The following is a 22,207-nucleotide window of genomic DNA, read 5'->3' on the forward strand; positions in this document are numbered from 1 at the left end:
TAACTGAATAGCTCTTACTTGAAAAAAAATTAGAAATGAGAACCTTTTACTGACTCCAGACAAATATTAAGGTATTTCATTTCGATCTGTCATCAGTTTAAGTCAGGATTAACAGTTTGTCTAAATATTAAAAACAAAGAGGCTTTAAAGTCACTTCTGCAAATCTAATAACCAAATTTGGATATAGTCATGTACATATCTCACTTTTTCTACTTTCATACTTATTCAAGTGTAATGCTGAAATTTTCAGCCTCTGTAGCTGATTCCTAAAGAAAAATATTTTAGGCACCTTTAAAATGAATTTATTTCACAAGTCTCATTTATGCATTTGCCATAAGTTCTTTTAGTAAAAAGTATTTAAGTACGAAAGTTTAAAAAATCATTTAAAATACAGTTTTTCAATAAAATCCAACAAGCATTAAACAGATCTTTCACATTTTACGCTTTTTCCACAAGGCACATGTATAGAACATTTCCAATGAGAAGTTAATTATAACTTACCAAATCTTTACAATGTTTATAAAACTCTAGGAAAACATACAATGGATAATGTACAAACGTGAATGGCACCTTGCAAATTTTAGACAGAACTTTAAATGAAATCTTTATGCATACTACTCAGATCATAGTGGCTTGCCTCCACTGAGGAATAAACTGTTACTGGATGCAAAGTAGTTTTAAGACTACTCTGCATTATTTCAATGTACTTTTTTGTTAAAAAAAAAAAAAAGCCTGGAAGTTCCAGTGTAAACACAAACAATTCGCCAAATTTATTTTTAAAACTCTTTCTAGTAAAAATTATTTAATGTCCCAAATGCAAAAGGCAAGGAAAATACTGAATTGTTACTGGTTATTTCAGGAGTGGAAAAGTATAGTTTTCTGAGCAAAATTTACAGTTGGCTTTTAAAGTGGACAGTGGTTCCTGATTATAATTTACCCTAGACAGGATGAGAAGCATTTAATCACAGCATCCCTTTAAAAAGAAAAAAAAAAATCAGTTATTTGTTATTTTCTTTATAGACATCTCAACCATCACATATTTAAATTAAAATATGACAGAAACTAAAGACAAATACCAATAGTTTATTAAATGCAGGATCTGTGTGTGACTACCTCTATTGAAGCGACCAAAGCAAAGGCTCAAGCCAAATCTGAAACACAGGTCTCCCATGCTGTTTATATTCCAGCACATGCTAAAATGCAGACACAGTGTTAAGAACTGGTCTGCAGCACACTTGGAGGCTTAGCAAAGGTCAGAGCCGTATTTCACAAAGGCTGGCCAGCAAGGGCATGGCTGAGGAATGCACCAAATCCAGTCAGTGAGACACAGGTGCTGTGAGTCCAAACCACACTAGAGTTAGAGCATCACAGCGCAGGAAATAAAGCACAGGCTGAAGGGTTTAAAGTGCAGGTACTGACAGTGTAGGATGGAGAGCTGGTGCAGCCTTAAGGTTTGAAAGATCTGAAAGGCTGTATTTTTTTAATTGAAAATTAGCTGTTTTCTGACTGTTATAGTTAGATGACTCACTTAAGTCTCATTTATTTTTCATTTTCTCAGAAAAGTAACAACTTGCTAAGGAGTGGAATTTGTATTCTGTTGTTAGTTGGCTGAAAAATGAAGAAACATACCATCATGACTCTTTAAAGTCACTGTAGGTATGGGTTTTGGTTTTGTTGCATTTATTGTTGTTTTCATTTGGGTTTGGTTTGGAGGGCTCTTTTTTTGCCAGAGCCACAATTAACTAAAAAAAACAAACATAAACCAACAAAACCCCCCCAACAAACCCATGAACAAGTAAATTGTTTTTAAGAGTAAACCATTAATAAACTGAGGAATGATAATTTTGTTGAAGATTAATACATACTTTAAACAAATGACATAATACTGTTTTCTTAACATAGTTTAGATTTAGAGCACTGTTTCTGTAAGAAAGGCAGCCTATACAAGAAATTTATGATAGCATTCCACAAAAGCAAATAATTCAATAATCCTTAAAGAATTCACTAAATTACTAAAAGCAGTCTGTATAAAATTCAATTCTTTGGCTCATAAAATCTAACAGATAAATAAAACCAGAGAAATTAACTGATGCATATAACCTAATCTTTTTCTGCCCAGAACTTAAAGTACTATTGGTAGGGAAAAAAAAAAAGAAACAGTGACTGGAAGCTCAACTTGGTTTCTGTAAAGAGCAGATCATACAAAAAAAAAAAAAGGAAGGAGCCTACTGAGACTGTCTCCTGTCTCCTGGAACTACAAGAATTCAGGACACTACTTCTGAATGGTTTAGCTTGGATTGTCAGAAATAGGAAGATGACAGTTCGAAGCTCAAGTTCAGGTAAAGTACTTTATCCACTGTAACTATCAACTACTATATTAAAAAAAAGTCCTTCCTAGATGAAATCTGAAGCTTTAAAAATAACTTGTTGGTTTGTTTTTTTAAAAACACACTGTTGAAAAACCAAACTGCATTTTTCATGAATCATTATAGAAAAAATAGATTCTTATATTGGATTACTTGCATGTGTTTTTACTCTGTGTTTGGCTAGCTTTCATTCCCTTTTTGTACATGAGAGTGAAAACAAAGAGAAGCTTGCCAAAATGAAAATTAACACAAAGCATTGCCTTTGTCTCTCCCAAAAATGATGGACGAATTCAGAAATAGACTAAGCAGCTGAAACTATGTTCTTCATTTGCTTTTAACTAAGACCTCAGATCTGTAAGTTAACTTTAATGGATCTGTAAGTTAACTTTAATTTTAATACCAAAAAAGTCACTATTGTATCACTGTATTTTTAAATCACTGGAGAATTTAAACAAAACCTTGATTTATTTTCAGTGATGAAAACTAGAGAGAAATTTATCAAAGATAATTACTGTGCACTTTATTTGTATTTAAAGCTTATATTAAGCATTAGTTTTGAGTTCAGCTATGTCATTTTCCAAAAATTAAAAGGAAAGGAAGGATGTTATGTTCTTCTCACATACTTACTCCCCAGTATAAAGGTAACTGACTTTTGTTACGATGAAAATTATTATGCAGACTCACCTTGCAAAAGGAATATAAGACAGACTATACCTGAAAAAAGAGGAAAAAAGTATATTTGCAGAGTGTTTATGTATCTCCTTGAACTAAATTATTTCACTATAGTCCAGCATTAATAAAAGCAACCTGTTGGAACACAACTTTAAACCAGATTACCTATTCAATTTAATGCTTACCTGAGAAAAGATTACATGTTGGATAAGAACTAAACATACTGACAAGGATTTGGTGTTTTACTTCTCCTTGGCTTTTTTTTTTAATGTAGTTCATACTTTCTAAGGCACATGAACTTAAAAAACCAAAAAGGAATGCTTCTGGAAAAACTGTATTCAAGATGATATAGACAACTTTTTTCCAGCTTAAAAGAGAATCTAAATTACTATGCAAATATACATTTAATATATATGTAACTAAATATAGATATATGCTGTAGTATGAACAATATACCACAACTGTGACACTCAAACAGCTGATAATTCTATTGTCCTCTGAAACTCGCTTCTCACAAGCTTCCAGGTGGTGTTTTTTTCTCATGCCCAGCCTGATCAAATTGTAGGACACTTAACAAATGTAAACTGTCTACTGAAAACATGCAGAACACAGTCTAAGTTAGTAGTCTTTCCTCTATCTAATACCAAGCATTTGCCTGGGCACAGCACAATGCCCAACAGTCCCTATCCTGAACAAATGGTTACTTGTCCTCAAACCCAAGTTCAGCATACACTCTGTGTATCCAGGGCAAGTTCAAACAAGAACTGCGGTCACCTTGGGTTGCCTGAGAGTTAGCACCAAGTAATTCCCCTGGGACAAGGTATGTATCTCTATGGAGAAAGGAGTAACTTCCAAAACTTCTGCCAGGATTTCAGGCATTCACCTGCACTCATGCATTGCCAAGCCTTTGCCCCTGAGTGCATTTGGATGGTCATCATAGTACCTGCTGCACTAAATTTACCTTCTCACATCCACCCTCTCTTTACCCAGTGCTGCTGTGTATTCTTGGGACAGGACATACCCTATGAAAACGTTGTTTAGTTTCTTTCACTTCAAAAATGAAAAAATAGTTAGAACTCAAAAAAAGAGAGAGATGCACAGAACATGTGATTATACTGTTACTTTCACAATACAAAAAAGGCATGAGAATCTTTTTGCATATATATTCCTTTTATAAGGCTTCAGATAAGTTCACACATTGCAGAATATACTTAAAATTGCCCTTTTTGTAAGACGATTGAATATAGATTTTGCTGGAGTTACACAACCTATCTTAGAAGAACAGATTGAGGCTGGCATTTGGGGACACTTACATGTGAAGCATATATATAGGTTTATAATCATGCGGGTGTAGGAGCAGGAAGAAGAAATGAAAAGGAATTTTAAGAATCTTACCAGGTCATTGCCAAAAACTGCAATATGCAGAATAACATCGCCAAACCTTTTTTGTCCCACTAAGTAAAAATGAAGCAAATATGGCAAGTTAGATCATTTTGCACCATTCTATACTGTAAACAATTGGAACAGTCTGTTCAATCAAAAATTGAGTTAGCTGAAAATGCCTAAATCTTCTTAACTTAATTTGCTACTTCTTTCCTCTCTAACAACTTTCCATTCGTTTTATCCATCACTTCATTAGCATCATGCTATGAAAACCTTTTCTAGCTTTGAAAATACTTAACAGCATCAGTGCTAACACTCTCTCATGAGATTGTACTTCTGCAAATATGGAAGTTCATTCCATATGAATATGTCCAGCAACATATTTACTTCTATGGAATGTAGGTACAGCCAGTTTCCAATCAAAATGCTTGAAAGTACTTGTTCTGTTTCTTTTCCATTGTCTTAATTAGCTTAATATTCTGTACCCGTGGCTTCTGAAGACCACTACATATTCTCTGAAATTTTCTGACATCACTAAAATGAAACAATATTTTAACTTGCTTTTCTTAGTTTTTATTCCAGAGGTCTGCAGACTGAACCTGAAGCTCTCGATTTTGTATTCTCATCTACATCACAAGCAGGTGGAAATGTGCGTTTGCTTTACAGCCAGCAGGCTCATCACTCCACCTAAGCTCAACTGCACCTGACAACAGAAACACCACACACAAAGCTCATCTTTCCTCCACAATTGAACTGTATCTTAAAGCCAGGATACAATTAATAAACTAACGAAGCTGGATTGCTTCTTAGAGGAATAAAGTGTTCTCACTTACCCAGAATACAGCACAAAGAGTCAATACTAGGCAAAGCTGGGGTGAGATGAAAGGAGAGACAAAAAACCCCAGAATGAATACTCAAATACACAACAGAGCAAATACAGTAACTATTTTCGTGTTTTCAATGGGTAACCAGCATTTTCAGAATTGACTTATGAAACATGCAGAGCCAAGGCCTGAGACACAGTGACTATCATGCTGAACTCCATGTAAAGTGGTGTTTTCCAAAGCACAGTATGAGAGATGCATGGCCAGAAAGGTGGGACGAGTCTTGGAAGAAAGAGGTGGAAGAAATTGACTTCAGGAACCAAGAGGAGTATAACCAGGTGTGTGTAGCCTTATGTGTAGGTCTATTAAGAGGTGGGGTTAGATGATAAAGCTTGATTGAAAGCAACCAGTCTGAGAACTGCTACTCTATTATTTCAGTACATACTATCATTCTGAATCTAGTATTCGTAACAACCATTTCTGACAAGAAAGGTATGTGCATCACTACAATCCATTATTAAAAACATCCATTCACCATTACGGTATCCGGCAAACAGAGGCTATACTTCCATCTGCCAGTGCTTTTTTATCTTCTGACAGTAATGAAGAGCCCACTAGGGAGCAGCTGCCTCAGATACAGTGAAAATGTTCACGTGAAGCTTTGTTCAAGGTACTTATATACTTCTGATGGAACATTACAATGATATATTTGATTTACTATGCCAAGTAATCACACAATTCTGGCAAGCTTAATCATCACTTTGAACTTTTCCACTAAATCTCATTTGGCTTCCTCCACTTGTCATTATACATAGTAGAAAACAGAAAAAACCCTCTAAATTAGTTTTCACTGAAAAAAATTTGTTGGTGTTTTATTGAAAGAAAAATAACAGACTCTTGAAATTTTCCAAATATGTTTGTGACTCCTGAACTGCCTACAATTCTAGCTTTGTGTTAGGATGGGGATTAAAACAGTCAAATACATCCAAAGTTTTCAAAACTTCATAAATTTTCCAATTCTTCTGTTTTACTGAAATTTTCCATCCTAACAGTCTTAGCTCTCATCCAGTGTTCATGATCACTATTCGGTGAAACCTTTCATTCTGTCTTTTCCCAACCTTTTTGGTAGCTCCTTTGCACTTAGGTAGGTCTGTGATGTTTTCTCTACTCTCTGTTCTCTTTCCATTTCCCTGATGTGTATTGTTTCTACAGCCTTCAAAGCAAGTTATTTTGTCACCATGTCTGAGCATGGTGGATAATGGGATCATCAGAGCAAAATGATTTTTGTGCCTGCTGTTTTAAGGGTCTGGCTTAGGCTCTCAGTTTCACCATAAAAAGCCCACAGCTGTAAAGTGTTGCAGAATTCATACTGAGCAAACACAGACTCTAGAGAACCAGAGATATCCATGGACATTTTTACTGCAGACCTACAAAACATAGCTTCCCTAGAACTTGTAACTTGGTTGTAAAAGACGGCAAAACAAAACAAAAAAACCCCAAACCAAACCAAACAAATCTCTTGAACAAAGCTTGGAGTCCAAGCTAAGGATCAAGTGACTTTCCCAAAAGATATGGGCAAACACGAGCTTCCTAAATAAGATTATAACTTTTTTTTTTTAATGTGGGTGCATGAGAGGAAAACCATACAATCCATATGACAGACATCCAGAAAAAATTTTGCACCCACATCAGCTCTAATCAAGTAGAAAAAAAGTTATATTATAGGGAGAATAGGAATAGACAACTACATTTAAAAATAAAAGTTGAAACAAATCAGGGAGGAACAGGAGAGAAATTAAATACAAAACAGAGGGACAGCAAGGGCTGTCCCTAATATAGAGCTTTGGGATAGGAATTCTGATATTGGGGATGGGGTTTTTTTTCCATCCCCCTGGAAGAAGAAATGATGGTCATCGAAGTAAAGGAGCCAAAGATGTCACAATGGAGAATCACGAAGCTGAACATGTGACTTCCTACACTTTGAGGGAAATAAATTATTTTTCTCCATTGCTTTGAAAGTGCTGAACCACTAACCTTTACAGACAGAGCTGCAGCCAACAAACAACTGTGTCAAGCTACACTTGGTGACCACTGACTTTTCATAGTAGCTAAAAAGTCTCTCTCTTGCCTTGTTCTTGAAGAAAATATTTTAGAAAATAATTAAAAATAATCAACCTACTATTAGCATTTAGTAGGAATTATTCAGTAAAAAGAACATGTCACTCCAAATGATTAATTAAAAAAAAAACCATAAGCAACAGAAACACAGGCTGATAGAAAGGAGCTAGATAATCTCTATGACATACAGAGCTAAACAGCTTGACTGTTATTTCTCAATACAAAGTAATAATCTCTCTTTAGAAAAGCCTCAAATTTAGCTTTGAGGCTAAAGGAAAACTTTTTAATAAAAGGAAATAAAGACAGTATATTTACCAACATCACAATTGTAGCTATTAATCGTTTTGGATCAAACATGGCTTTCAATTGCTTCAGTGGCCCCATCAGGAAACATGTACTAATAGGAGAGAAAAAAACAAAACAAATGTTAAATCACTTTCAAATAACTCTTTGTAAAAGGCAGCAGGTAATTAACCAGTTTTCTAACAGTTAGATGACTTCAAAGGCTTTAAAAAAAAAAAAAAGGTATTTCAGTGTTTAGCAACAGAAACTCACTAGAACAGAAGGTGAAATACTTCATGAATTTAGCCCTGGAAACAGTTACACTCCCCCTTGGTCACAAGATTCTTTCCAAACCATTAACATAGTAAAAAAAAGTAATAGGCAAATACAAGAACACTATTACACTGGCTGAGGTCAGAGAGGACAGAGGGTGTGACAAGGATATACTTAAGGAATAACAGAAGAGTAGAAGCAGATCGGTTTTCATGAACTCTTTCATCATCCAAGAAAAAAGTACATTCTATTAATAATCTGTTCGATGGTGTTGAATGCCATTTATAAATAAAGACAATGAAGAAAGCAGTGCAGTTATAGGTAAATTTAAATCATGTTAGAGACACAAAAAGGGAGGAGATTGAACAATGACTGTAAGTAGCCCTACATTAATTTAGAAATGTGTGGGTAGTCCAAGATGTTTTGACTTATTTTAAGATGACAAGCACCATAATATATAAGAAAAAAAAAAGATGACAAAACTCAACTCTACAAAAGAAAATGAAGATCATATCCGAGAGAACAGGAACAAGTACAGTGGTTAGAGGAACAACAACAACAACTAAAGGGATTTTTTACAAAAAAAACCATTATGCTGTAAGTACAGCAGAGGGTTATCAAGGTGAAATTTAGTGAATTTCATGTTGAAGCTGTTTTAAGAACTGACTTGTCAAAATAATGTAAAGATTACAAAGACTAAACTTCCGCAGAAAATTTCTGCTTAACAATAAACTTTTTTACCCAGATGGCATGCAAGTAGCTACAATCAAGATTACAGGGAAGCTCTAATTTTTTGGTCAAACTCAGCAAGCAAAAAGGAAAGAAAAAGTTCAGTAGTTTGTACTAATCCTCCTGCTTTTTTCTACTCTGTAGTTAACTTGAAGGGAGAACAAAAACCATCAGCAACACTATGCTGTACCTGTTCATGCAAAGAAATGCCATCTGAACTAAGAACTCACAACCACAGGAGTAATTCTCTGGCTTCAGATATTCTGAGATGAGTCTCTTTGTTCCCTGACATTGAAGTAATTTTCCTTTGTAGAAAACACAACAATTTAGTGAGAGAATTAGAATGCCTGTAATATTGTGGTGCTCTGAATGCTTTACTAGAGAGTAGAAAACCTAGTTTAACACCTTTTCTAGTTAATAGTTATTTATATGAAATTAAACAATCAGTAGCAGGGAAGAGTTCAATAGAGCTTCCTCCTTCCAAAATAGAAGAAATATGGGAATCCACATCCCAAGCAGTAAATAGAACTCAATCTTCCACACCCAGATGTTCCCCTACCAGCAACTTCATGCATACAACCCCTTCTCTTCACTTTATTCTTAAGCTGTGTAGACAGACCTCAAAAGTCCGTATTAAATGGGAAAAAATGTTTTCACAATTCAATAGGAAAAAAGTTTTAAATTCACTGCAATCCAAACTAACTTTTTCTCAGTATTTTTCATCTTGTCTGCTGAGCCATAAAATTAAACTAAGACAAAAAAAAGGGGATCTGAAGAACTAGAAGAAAAAATTAATTAGCTGGAAGGATAGGGATGATGAAAATATGATGGTAAAAAGGAGTGAAATTTAGGCCACATAAAGTAGGCAGAAAAAAAATATAGAAAGCAAAATGCATTGTTTGTAATCTGATGAGCATTGAAAGACAGACATCACAAGAGCTTCTCCAGAGAGGAGATTCCATAGGGAGAAAAAAGAAAGGCTGAAAAACAATTCTAGAGGTCCTGCACTTAAACAGGATATTTTTCTTAGATACAACACATTCTGTAAGAGATACACTCATCATCTCGGAGAATAATCAAGTAAGTATCATTGTTTTCATGTTCATGGCTAGAAAATTATAGTAAAAACAGGTTAGAGAGGAATAAACAGGCTAATAGGAGTGGTAACTCCATTTTGTTTTAAATACAGACTTGCGAACAAGCCTGAAAAAGTTTAAATCTGCTTGTCAATTTGGGACTCTATTGTCATTTCCTACTGTTCGTAGAACACAGTTGCCTGTTGTTTATATCTGAAAGGACTACTGGAGGAAATGGGGGGCCTCTCTTTTCTTCTAATTTTAGTTGGTGCCCAGACTAAAGTTTTTCAGCATTCTCCTAAAAGAAACAACAATCTGTAAAAACTTTCCTCTTAACTCAATTAGACTTGATTAGTACCAAGTTTCTAAAATTCTAATTTAATTTGAAGCAGTGAAAACACACGCAAAGTACTAGGTAAAAACGAAACAGCAAAAAAACCCATCCCAAACCAACAACAAAGAGTAAGGTAAGGGAGAGAAAGGGAAACACTCAGCATTGCCTACCTCCAGTATTAATTTTTTGTCTTGTTTTAGTTCTACAAACGAGATTCAATTTTGGATAGAAATTTTTGGCTCCTAACAAATTTGTTGAGGAAAAGCAGTACACCTTCACATTTCTCAAACGTTAATGTCACATGACCAGAGTTTTAACAGATTAACAATGCTTTGATTCAAGAATTAAGTCAATGCTTTGATTCAAGAATTAAGTCACTTGACTAAAGTAATAGAGTCCATGAAAGTCAAGACCAGACTCAATGGCGTTTGAGTCCCATGACCATGCATCAACTACACCAAGATCATAAGAGAAGGAGGACAAACAGAAACTGAAAATACTTCAGGGACACTGTTTCTTACATGTCTTTCAAACTGTGAAAGAAAAGGTTTTGATCCTAAGAGTTCCCTTCTGCAAATCTTTTAAGACTGTTATGTGGAATACTTCAAAGAATCAAATGGTTTAAAAATACACTGTGAATGACTTTTAGGTTCTGCTTTTGCCCTTACAGTCAAAACAAGGATTTCCTGAACATCTCCTTTTTCAAAGAATTTTCTCTTGAGAGAGAAACAGGATGATCTCTCTGTTAAAAGCAAAAAGCTCCTTCCAGTAAGAAAGCATCCACACAGTATATGGAGACTACCACCCTGCCCCTGAAACTGAGGTACTTCTGTACCTGGCAGAAGGACTGAGCCGTAAAAAGTACAAAACATTCAACGAGCAATTTGTTACTCATACTTCAGACAGCAGTTGTGATGTGTCCACAAAACAAGCATGTAAGATAACTGATATTCAACAATTATGACAGTGTTAAAACTGTTAAATAAACAAGTTTTTATGTTATTATCACTTCAATATGAAAACAATGTTGTTTATACACAACATAAACACCACTCTAGAGCAAAAGCAAATGGAAATGTAGATGAAAAGGAGGGTACTCTTCTAATAACCATAAGAAATCGTACCTGGCTAACGCAGCAATATTTCCCAGGGTGTAGAACACTGCAAAAAGTTTGATCCCCTTTGGGAGCCATAGCAATGCTGTTCCCTATGAAAGATAAGTTATTTGTATGTTTGCAATTAGTTAATTCAATTTATTTAGATTTTATAGTCTATAAATATATTTTCATGCTATGAAGAGCATCATTCTGACATAGCAATAGCAAAGTACCCTGCTCCCAGAGTTGCAGCAGTCACTACTCAGCATACTTCTATTGCCCCCTACTGGCAAAACAGTGTGTTGGTTTACTGTATTTCACAGTATCTTTACACCTAGGCAATATTTGTTTATATTGTTTAACACATTTATTTGTACTGCTTATATTCTATTTACATCACTTTCAGTTTTGTTACAATGCCCCACTGCATTGTAACATCCTGCACCTCCACACACAAAGGATAAACTGTCTTATAACCACACTAATATTCATCTCCTTTCTCCTCCAATCAACCATCTGGTTTTGCAGTTTAATATGCACTAAGGCTGAATAGAAATATTTTAGAACTCTTACTTCCAGACATTTCTTATTTCCACTAAACACAAAAAAATCCAAACCCTTCTGCTGATCACAGTTACCTATGATGAGCAGAGAGAAATGGAATCATAGAATGTTTGGCATTATAAGGGACCTTAAAGATCATCTAGTTCCAACCCCCCTGCCATGGGCAGGGACACCTGGACACCTCCCACTAGACCGAGTTGCTCAATGCCTCGTCCAACCTGGCCTTGAACACTGCCAGGGATGTGGCATCCACCACTTCCCTGGGCAACCTGTTCCAGCACTTCACAGTAAAGAATTTCTTCCATATATCTAACCTAAATGTTCCCGCTTTCCATTTGTACCCATTACTCCTTTTTGTATCACTACAGTTCCTGACAAAGAGTCCCTCCCTAACTCCTTGCAGGCCCCTTTCAGATACTGCTATGAGGTCTCCATACAACCTTCTCTGCTCCAGGCTGAACAGCCCCAATTTTCTCAGCCTGTTAGAGCCTAAACGGAGCCTAAGCTAGAAGCAAAACAAGATGTGATGTGGACACTGTGTCCTGGGGAAAAAAAGCAACTATATTCTACCCAATTGCTATTTCAGTGCAAATCCGTGGTGTCAGTTTGCACAGCAGAAGCAGCCATGGAAAGCTGAAAGAAAAGAGTGTAACTGTATTCTACAATGAAAGCTACAGACACTTTGCAAAGACTTGATTAAAGAAAAAACGCCATCTTCAGTTTTCATCAGCCAAGAACTTAATAAATCTACCAAATGGTCCATAATCTGAATAAGAAGGCAGAATTGCCAGCTCTCTCTTACATGGCAAAGCTTAGCAAGGAAGCTAAATTCTACAAGATGTGAGCTTCACAAACACACTGCTCAGAGTTTTGACTCTTATTAAGTTCAAGATAATTCAAGGAAGCTTTAAGAAACCAAGATCCAAAAGCCTTTTATCTGTTGTTTCGTAGTATTACACCATATGATACAGAATAGACACAAAGTTTAAATACTAAAAAAAAAATAGCAGCAAAATCAGTGATGTTAACATGCCCAGAAATAGATGTTAAAGCACAAATGTGATGTGTAGTAAAATTTGTGATTATACTGGTTAAATATCGGGGGGGGGAGAAAGTCAGGTGGAGGGAGTCAACCAAACCTAAAAAAGGGTTATTCCCATGCAATCTTGAGCTCCCTCCCTAGAACTTGCTCCCTCTCCAACACAAGTATCTAGCTAGAGATGTCACTGTACTTGGCATAGATATCAATATGGAGAATACCACTCTCTATTTCCTTTATTGATCTGATTACTATTTAAATAAAACCTCTCACAGGTAAGAGTATCAATTGTTTTTTCACCAGCTTCTGGGACTTCCCATGCAGCTGAAAACTTCCAGCAGATTTTGATTAACCAAAACAATTAACAGATCTCAACTTTTAACTGCAGGCTTGAGACTCCTGCCAGCCCCTCAAGTTCAAGAATGAATAAATGATTTGCTGACTCTAATAACACCAGGAATGCAGCAGGTTTTTCAAATGTCAATTAGTATAACAGTCATCACCTATTGATTTGTTAAGTGTGGTAAGTTACACTTGTGGTTTCTTCATCCTTTAAAAACCTTTCCAGCTTAACCTCTTTTCCCCTTTTATTGAAGAGAATAAAAATAAGATGGGTACACACCCCTAGTACACCAGTTACAAATCTACATTTTGTCAGTCTTCAGACTGTTTAGTAAGAAAATCTATTCTGCCACAATAATAATGCTCTCTGCTGTGAGTGGAAGAAAACTGGTCAAAATCCTACTTTAGAGAGCAACAGCCCTACATGCCAATAATACATTTAACGTCCAGTTAAATTTGTGGATACAAAGTTTAGAATACAGAATAAAGCAAACACAGAATCACATATAAAGTGTGAATATGAATGAGGTTCTACTGTAGAACAGTAATAAAGCACAGGGAAAAAAACACTCTTTACTTACAAGAAAAGAGCACACAATGCCAGCAACAAAGCATATGGCAAACCATCTGACTCGAGTACCAAAGCTGAGTGTTGAGGCATCAAGGACCTTAATAGGAAGAGAGGAAAAAAAGAGGATATTACAAATCCAGTTTTGAACAATCTAAAGGAAATTTTTCCTTTACCGCTGAAGTCCTTAATTTCAAACAAAATATTTTTTTAGCCAGAAACAATCATTTTACCTTGCTGAACAGTCACTTGCATATTAATTCTTTCATATTACAAAATTTTATTAACAGTCTGGAAATATATTTCCAAAACAAACAAAAAGGACAAAACCCATGAAGGTATATCCTGGCATTCACGCAATACAACTCCACTTTCAAACCATTTTACCATTCGAGTGAAAATTATCACAACTGTACCAAAGCAAAAGAATGGATGAACCTTCTAGCAATTTGCAGTGGAATATATCTATTTGTGCAGCACTGTAGGTTCCTATAAACATTACCACCTTTTCCTGTTACTAGAGAGGATCCCTTGTACATACTATTACCAGTATCCACAGCAAGCATTATGACTCTGCTTCAGTTACCGTTCCTTACAGGGTAAAGGTGTAGCAGATTAACACACAGCTTGTCTTATCAGACAGCTAACCTGCTGAAAGAGATTATTTTACCTTCTCCTTCTCCAGAGTGACTCCAGAACCTGTAAGACCCCCCTAATGAGCTGAACTAGCTGACAAAACTCACAGTGTGGGAAGAGGACTAGTGTGTCTTCTATTTTGATGACTTGGTCCTAATGAGCCAAATCAGCTCTGCAAGCTGTCAGAAAGCCACAGGGCTGATGTAAAGAAAGAGACATGGTCACAGAACTGGCAGAACAGTCCCCTTCAGCAGCAGCGACTTGTTAGATATGCTCAGGTCATCTTCCCCACCCATGCTGTAAGAACAATGTATTTCAGCTTATTCCAGGTCACTACAATTAAATATACTTCCTATTCTAAACTGGCCTATTAAGTGAAGCATTGCTTCAGCTTATATGAGATGATTATAAAAAGCCAACTTTCCTATTTGTTCAGATGACACAAACAAACTTGCCCTCTTGTTATCTAGTCTACAGATATTTTAATCAACTCTTATTAACCACATAAGTTAGGCCTTCCTCAGCCAATGAGTATGATGTTTCTCCTACTCTCTGGAGAAATTTCTGTTTCACGCAGCGGTAAGTGAACCAATGAAATTTGGTTACTACTTAGAACAATGTCACATCTCTACAAATGAAGAATCCATATCTAGTTTAATAAAAATATGCCACACGCAAGCACATGTATATGTGCTGGGATGAATCATCATCTGAAGGTATGTCAGCAATAAATAGCTTGGACTATTTTCTTTATAAAGTTTTATAAAAAAATCAGCCACCTTACTTAATAAAATTAAATACTTTGAATATTTATTTAAGAAGGGAGAGTAGTAAAAATAATCTTTTACACTGGCTTACTGTCTGAGCAGACACAGAGCTGGGATACCCTATTGTTCTGAGTTTTGTTTCCTCTTTTCTGTGTTCAGCAGTTAAGACAGAACTTCCCAAAGGTCAGAAGATGTAGCTTACCTTGTTAGGTCCAACACTTTATCCTTATGCACGCATTAAAGAAACAGACAAAAACAGAAACTGAAAGATGGTTTAGTATTTGAAATCATATTTGATAGTCACAGTCCTGAATGCCTACACATGTTCAAAGTGTAGGAAGAGCTGGTAGGACATAGCTGAAGATATCCATTTCAATCACACTTTTAGTTACACCTATTAATCACAAACAAGCACACACACAGAAAAAAAAAGAGTAAAAATCCTTTCCATCCCTGCTCAGAAATGAATAGTGGATAGGCCAAGACTATCAGTAAACCCAACACACACTTTCCAGATTGCCTAGAAAACATGGAAAGGATGAAGATAAATAATTTATTCAGGTGTATCAGGCAGATTGCTGCCACTTACTGATATTCTACTTCTCATCTTAATATCTACGGTGCTACTGAAATGACTAACAGGAAATTTCATTCTTCATATAAATTTGTGAACAGCTTTATCTTCATCTAAATCCCTAACAGTTATGAGTTGAAAAAAATACAAAACACAAGAAACAAGAGAACCACACAAGGGCTTGAAGCAAACAACGCCACAAGATTTTAAAACTAGTTCCATACATTTTATGGATTTTTTTAAAAACTTAGATTGACAATACATGTACATGAACTACGGGAGATGGGCTGGCATGAGGGTTGCCAGAGGACCACAACATAGCATTCTCTGTAATAATAAATTAATTGGCATTAAAATGAAGGCTGATCCTCCAACCATTCCCGATGCCATCACCATTTATGTTGTGAAGCAGAACCTAGATAATGCAGTGTTTGAAACTCTGAAACTTGAGATCTGGTAATGCATTTTCTTAGTCCCTGATACCTAAGAGTATCTCTTAGAGGAGTCTGAGGGCATACTTCATTGCAGTCTACAGCTTCCTCATGAGGGGAAGTGGAGGGGCAGGCACTGATCTCTCCTCTGTGGTGACCAGTGACAAGACTCGAGGGAATGGCCTGAAGTTGTGTCAGGGGAGATTTAGTCGGGATATCAGGAAAAGGTTCTTCACCCAGAGGGTGGCTGGGCACTGGAACAGGCTCCCCAGGGAAGTGATCAGGGCACCAAGCCTGACAGAATTCAAGATGTGTTTGGACAGTACTCTCAGACACATGGTGTGATTCTTGGGGATGCCCTGTGCAGGGCCAGGAGTTGGACTCAATGATCCTTGTGGGTCTCTTCCAACTCAGGAAATTCTATGATTAATACTTTTTAGGTTTCATGGAAGCAGTGGAACTCATTATCTTTTCAGGATGCCTGTTCCACCCCTATAGGGAAGTACCTTGCTGCAAAAGCTGAGTAGCAGCTACACAGTTCAACTACATAAACCGCAGACATCAGCTTGTGCTAAAATGCCAGGCTATGATCTGTAAAAGTTGAGGACCTATCACAGCATGTGTCTATTCTGCCACACGTGCTGCAGAAGCAGTAATGTCTATACAAGGGACCATGAGACGCTCTGAAGTAACAGCTTAGTTTCTCAGAAACTATGAAACGGAACCCTACAAATAAGTAGGAAATAAGCAGGAAACAACGCAAGGGTGATTAGGGTTTTTTTGTGTGTCTGACATAAACCATACAGCTAATTCTAGATTTCAGATAAAAAGAGTTGGCATTGCAGTCTATGATATTTGCATTAGCAGAAGCTTTTACTTAAAAGACCGAAAAAATTGCCAGGCAAGTTCCACATCTGGGGAAAGATTCATATGGAGAACTAGACAGTAATGGTGGCAAGGGAGTTCCTTAAGACACACCCCTCTTGCTGTACTGCTTAGCAGCTTGTTTCTAAGAAGAAAAAGAAAAATGAAACTGAAATCAACAAATGGAAATCCTTAGTTTTCTGTAGCTAAACTTTAATGTCAATCTCCTGTGCAAGACGCAAGGATTTTTATTCACAGGATATTTCAAGCTAATATTGTATCAAAGAAATGATACAATCCAGAAATTAAGAGGAAACCTAAGTGGAAACTGGAATCTGTAACAGAGACTTCCTGAATCATAAGGAACAGTCTTGCAGTAGTCCAATAGACAAGCTGCAAGTGATGGTTAACACCATCTTTGCTGAACAGTTTGCAACGGACACACAATAAACAAAATTAATAATAATCTGCAAGGCTGCCTTTAATCAAAAATATTTCCTGTGGTTCTGAACATCTACCTAAGCTCCCCCCAAATATTAATGATCTTATAAAAGTTTTCCATGTGGGCAAATCGAAAAGCAGAAACATTTTATTTTACAAGTTTTAAGAAATATTCTAGAAGTTAGCAATTACATCTTTTCTTGATGGTAAATTTAAGAATAGGCAAGTAGTGGAGAAAATTCAAACAAATATTGAGTAAATTTGCAGAACTGAGTTTCTAAGCAATAATTTAAAAATATTTAAAGAGATATTTTCATCTTTCCCTAACAGACTTCCTTGTACGTATTTATGTCATCACTAGAGAGTAAAATATAAGAAATGTAAATATCTGGTCTATTCCTCTTTGCTGAAATCTCATTGAATGCTTTAAGCTGCTGTCAGTTGACATGAAACTTAGCCAATGTGTCACATGGACTGATTTTATTTTAGTTTTCGTATTGATAAAACTAAAAGCATAATGCTGCCCTGACGACATCATTACACTTGGCATACTTACAATTCATTATTGATCTTTTTGATCATGAATTCTTTTAGTTCATTTTTTATAATGTATTTAGAGTAATGGATCTAATTGCAGCAAGAAACAAGTTGGTTTAGAAAGTACAGAACAACTTCAGTGAATCGTAACACAGTTGTTTCATTATATATGTCTACTTAGCAGGAATTACTACTGACTTCAAGGTAATGGTTCTGTAAAAATCAAGGAGAAAAACAGAGAGATATGAACCATATGATAGCTATTACAGAACTGTCAGCTATTGACATTAGCTGACATCAGGGGGCCATTGTTTTTAACCAAACACATGACGCAGTTCCAGAAAGATCATTACAACAGTTGAAGATTTTACACACAAAATGCATAACCTTATACTTTCTTTCACAACTTTACCTTTTAAAAAGTATTACTCTCTTCATAGGTGCATTAGAACTTTTCTGTTCTAATACACACACTTTAAAAATAGTCAGCACCATTCAGCTATAGCTTTAGTGAATGTCACGTATGAATTTCCTCACTAAAAAAAGGCTTGATTTCCAGTGTTCTACAAACACATTGCTACTTTGAGAGTAACCTACAGATGAGAAATTGCCTGACCTAAGCACTTGATTTTTTTTTCTTCAGTGGGTATTAATTTATTTTAAAGATCTTTCTAGTTCATCTCAGCATGCAGCTCCTTTGCACTGTGCCAAAGACACATTTATATGTTTTCTTCTATCATGTACTGGATAGGCTTTAAATATAGGCATGCTTTTATTATTTAAAGTCTTCTCTGGCTATAACAATATCATTACGTGCAATAGCGAAAGCATATATAGTTTAATTACTGACATTTAACAAGTAACACACTATTAGCTCAGTTCTCTCCTCAGGATATACACTTCAAATGTAAAAAGTATTAAAGATGTAGGCATTTATCTGTTGATCATCGCTTTAAACATCATAGCATCAAGTAAAGGAAACCTCTGCGTCACTATCATGTGCCTCATGTGAAATGTGCCTAGTGATGGCAGATTAATTCTCTTGGAACTGAACTGACATTAATGGAAATGTAAGTCTTTATTTGATAATCTTGAGACAAGATCAGAAGGTGAAGAATCCTTCCCAAAAGCTGGGAGCCAGTTCTGGCGTGAAAGCGCAGATTCTGCACTGCTTCCAGAATAAGGTGTGGACAAAATTTAGCTGCTTTATTGTTGCAAAGAGGCCATTTCTTAAACCTCAAAGAGCAGCAGCAATTCAGTGCAAAACCAAATGAAGCATGTCAGCAGCAAGCTGCTAGGACTAATATTATACCAGCTATGCTCAGGCTGTTTGCTAGTTGCAGTCAGACACAGGCTGTTCTACATTCCAGCTTCCTCCACTGCACTCCAGCACTCCACAGCAAGCAGTATCAAGATATTCTTTGATGTGGGGCACTTTGACCTGCAGTCACACCGATTAAGAGGGAGCTGATAGAACAAATGGTTCTTTGTAAGTATGCTCAGTTTTGCTTCAGCCTAGAAATTAATTCTCAGGAATGTATGGTGTTCAAGCGCAGTAAAACTGAAACAAAGAGATAAGAAAGATAGCGGGAAGGCAATACAAAAATTAAGTTGTACTTGAGGAGTATGGTAAAAAAAGTAACTTCAGCACAATATACACAAAACGATCTTTGTCTAAAGAAAATCGTTCTTTGCTTTTGCAAATTCAAAGGCACAAGGAAATGGAGAAGCAATTTACACAGAATCACAGAACTGGTCAGGTTGGAAGGGACCACAGTGGGCGGCCATTTGGTCCAAACCCCATGCTTAAGCAGGGTCGCCCTAGAGCACAAGTAAACCTTTCTTTAGAAAGAAAACCTGTTGTTTGACTGATCAAGTACCAAGGCCAGGCAGTAGGAAGAGCACACACGACACAAGGAGACCCTGCTACCCCAAAGGAGGGGTAGCAAATAAAATAAAATAAATGACAAATAAAACCAAATGACCCCAAGCCACCAACAGAGCAAAACGCTTCACACAACAAGAATGTGCCAAAAGTCATACACCAGACAGGGTCTGGTGCCCACAACCCTCGTCCCTCGGCGCACGCAGCGAACTTCGGGGAGGAGGGAGGACAGGCCCTCCCGGGTGGTACCTGCGCCGTCAGTCCCTGCTCCTCGTCGTCCTGCCCGGCCAGCACCCGCCGCAGCTTCTCCATGCCGGCCCTCCCTCCGGCCGGGCCGGGCCGGGCCGCACCGGGGAACGGGACGGGACGGGACGGGACAGGAGCCGCTCCACCGCCGGGCCCCGGCCCAGCCTGGAAGTGACGCGCCCCCCGAGGCGGTGGCTCGGGCCGCGCCTGCGCGCTGGGGCGGTGGTGGGGGAGGGAGTCCCGGGGCCTCCGCCGGGTGCCGTCATGGGGCAGACATGGGGGACGCCCGGCGCCAGGTGGGCGCCTGTGCAGTCCTCGCTAGAGGCGATGGGGAGGAAGAAGGGATTTTTTCAGCCTGTCATCGCTGCCCGCGGAATCGGTGTGCTCAGTGTGCACGGCAGCGCGATTTTCATGAGCGCGGTGGTGCGAGCTGGTGGTTAAATAAAGCCCTGTGGGCAGATATAGGACACAGCACCGTGGGTGTTCAGGGCCCCGGTAGGACCGCGTTAGGGCACCTCATGTTCAGGAGGAACTTCGTGTGCATGAGTTTGTGCCCGTTGCGTCGTGTCCTGGTGGTCAGTGGCACCACTGCAAAGAACCTGGCTCCATCCATCGTCCTGGCACCCTCCCATATACACCTTGTCCATGTGTACATTATATTCATAACAAGTAACTATTTTTAAATTAATATATTAATATATAATAAAGCAATATAAAATAGAAATACAGTATTATATAGCATAAAATAACCATATATTAATATTGGAACATGTATAATTAATACTAATATTAGTGGTATGTGTATATTATACACCTTATCAATGTCCATAAATATCTAAAAAGAGGAAGTCAAGAGGATGGAGCCAGCTTCTTTGCGGTGGTGCCAACCACCAGGACACGAGGCAACGAGCAGAAACTTATGCACACCTGATTTAAGGAAGAATTTCTTTACTGTATGAGTGACCGCACACTGGAACAGATTACCCAGAGAGGTTGTAGAGGCAAACAGCCTCACCCCTCCTTGAATTAGAGGCACCTGTGACATCCTGCACACCACCTGTGAGCAAGCCTGGTGCTTTTCGAGCTAGGAATGAGTAGGGCAGAAACAGGATTAAGTGTAAATGCCTTCTTCCAGAGATTTCCAGCGTGGCGCTGTGTAGTCTCTTAACCTCTGCCCCTGGAGGAAGGGGTATGGCAGAGGCCATCATGCTACCCTGTGTCTTGGCTTTGCTTGCTCATTCTGAGCAACACTCCAACCTCCACCCCCTCTGCTCAAACATGGTCATTGCACATAAGTCTTCCCTCTCCTGCTCTATTCAGACACTGCCCCTGAATGCCCTCTGGGGCCGTTCCTGCATCTGTCTCTGCTGTGTGACCAGCTCTCAGATGAGCACTGCAGCCTTGGCCTGAGTCCTTTACGAGAGAGAATGAGGCTGGTGGCTGGGGAAAAAGGATGGAGGGGTGTGCCCTGCCTGCTGCAGTGAGAGCAGGCAGCAGTGTGGGGTGGGGCAGAAGAGGAAGATGAGTGATAAGGCTGTGTAACCTACTGCTGTGTGAATGAAACTTGATAAAACCCTGACTTCTAGGTGAAACACTTGAACACAAACTGTACATTTCCAGCCTGATGACAGGCCATTGGCATCTCAGGAAGCTTTAGGTTAAGGCCAAAATTTGTAGTAGGAGAAACACTTGCAGACATGGCTGTGTAAAAATAGCCAAATAACAGCAAAATGTCACTCTCCTGAGCTGGCCAGCATTGCCCTTACCTTTGTGAGGACCTGAGCAGAGAGGACCGTGTGTAAGGGAACAACCTGACTGTGACCCTCCAAGACAGGGAGAGGAAAAATGGAAGAAGGAATTGTGGTATATGGGGGGGTGGGGTATGTCAGAGCATGGCAGTCTCTTCCTCACCTCCTCCCGAGTGACACACAATCTGCAGCTGAAATCTTTGGGATCCCCCCTAAAACTAAAAGTGCGCAAGCCCTTCTGTACCCCCATAGCTTTCCCACAAAGCTCTGACTCCAGTGATTGCTTAGCTGACTGCTTGAGATGCCATGTTTGATCTTCAAGGCGGTGATACATGGCCTTTTCATGGATAGTGGCATGTGAAGGGGAGACAGGGAGCAGGAAAAAGTGCTGTCTTGAAAGATTGCTACCTG

General features: G+C 38.0%; 1 protein-coding gene across 1 annotated transcript; it reads right to left on the reverse strand.

Annotated features, from left to right (window-relative positions):
* Positions 1-286: 286 nt before the first annotated feature.
* SFT2D1 (SFT2 domain containing 1) lies at positions 287-20,205 on the reverse strand. Its single transcript, XM_027634085.1, has 8 exons — positions 20,052-20,205; positions 13,681-13,767; positions 11,182-11,264; positions 7,679-7,760; positions 5,255-5,290; positions 4,434-4,492; positions 3,051-3,080; positions 287-973 (listed from the first exon to the last, which is right to left on the reverse strand). The coding sequence occupies exons 1-8, from the start codon at positions 20,112-20,114 to the stop codon at positions 934-936; spliced, it is 480 nt and encodes a 159-aa protein (XP_027489886.1). The 5' UTR covers positions 20,115-20,205; the 3' UTR covers positions 287-933.
* Positions 20,206-22,207: the final 2,002 nt, after the last annotated feature.

Source organism: Corapipo altera, unplaced genomic scaffold (assembly GCF_003945725.1).
Source record: "Corapipo altera isolate COAL_440 unplaced genomic scaffold, ASM394572v1 2b, whole genome shotgun sequence".
NCBI lineage: Eukaryota > Metazoa > Chordata > Aves > Passeriformes > Pipridae > Corapipo > Corapipo altera.

Excerpts from the sequence above, each read along its gene's own strand:
- SFT2D1 (XM_027634085.1), bottom strand. The coding sequence starts at position 20,114 with ATGGAGAAGCTGCGGCGGGTGCTGGCCGGGCAGGACGACGAGGAGCAG. Across the intron at positions 5,291-7,678 it reads TAGCTACAATTGTGATGTTG|CTTTGCCTAGTATTGACTCT; the intron begins GTAAATATACTG and ends ATCTCACCCCAG. Across the intron at positions 3,081-4,433 it reads CAGTTTTTGGCAATGACCTG|GTATAGTCTGTCTTATATTC; the intron begins GTAAGATTCTTA and ends CTCTTTTTTCAG.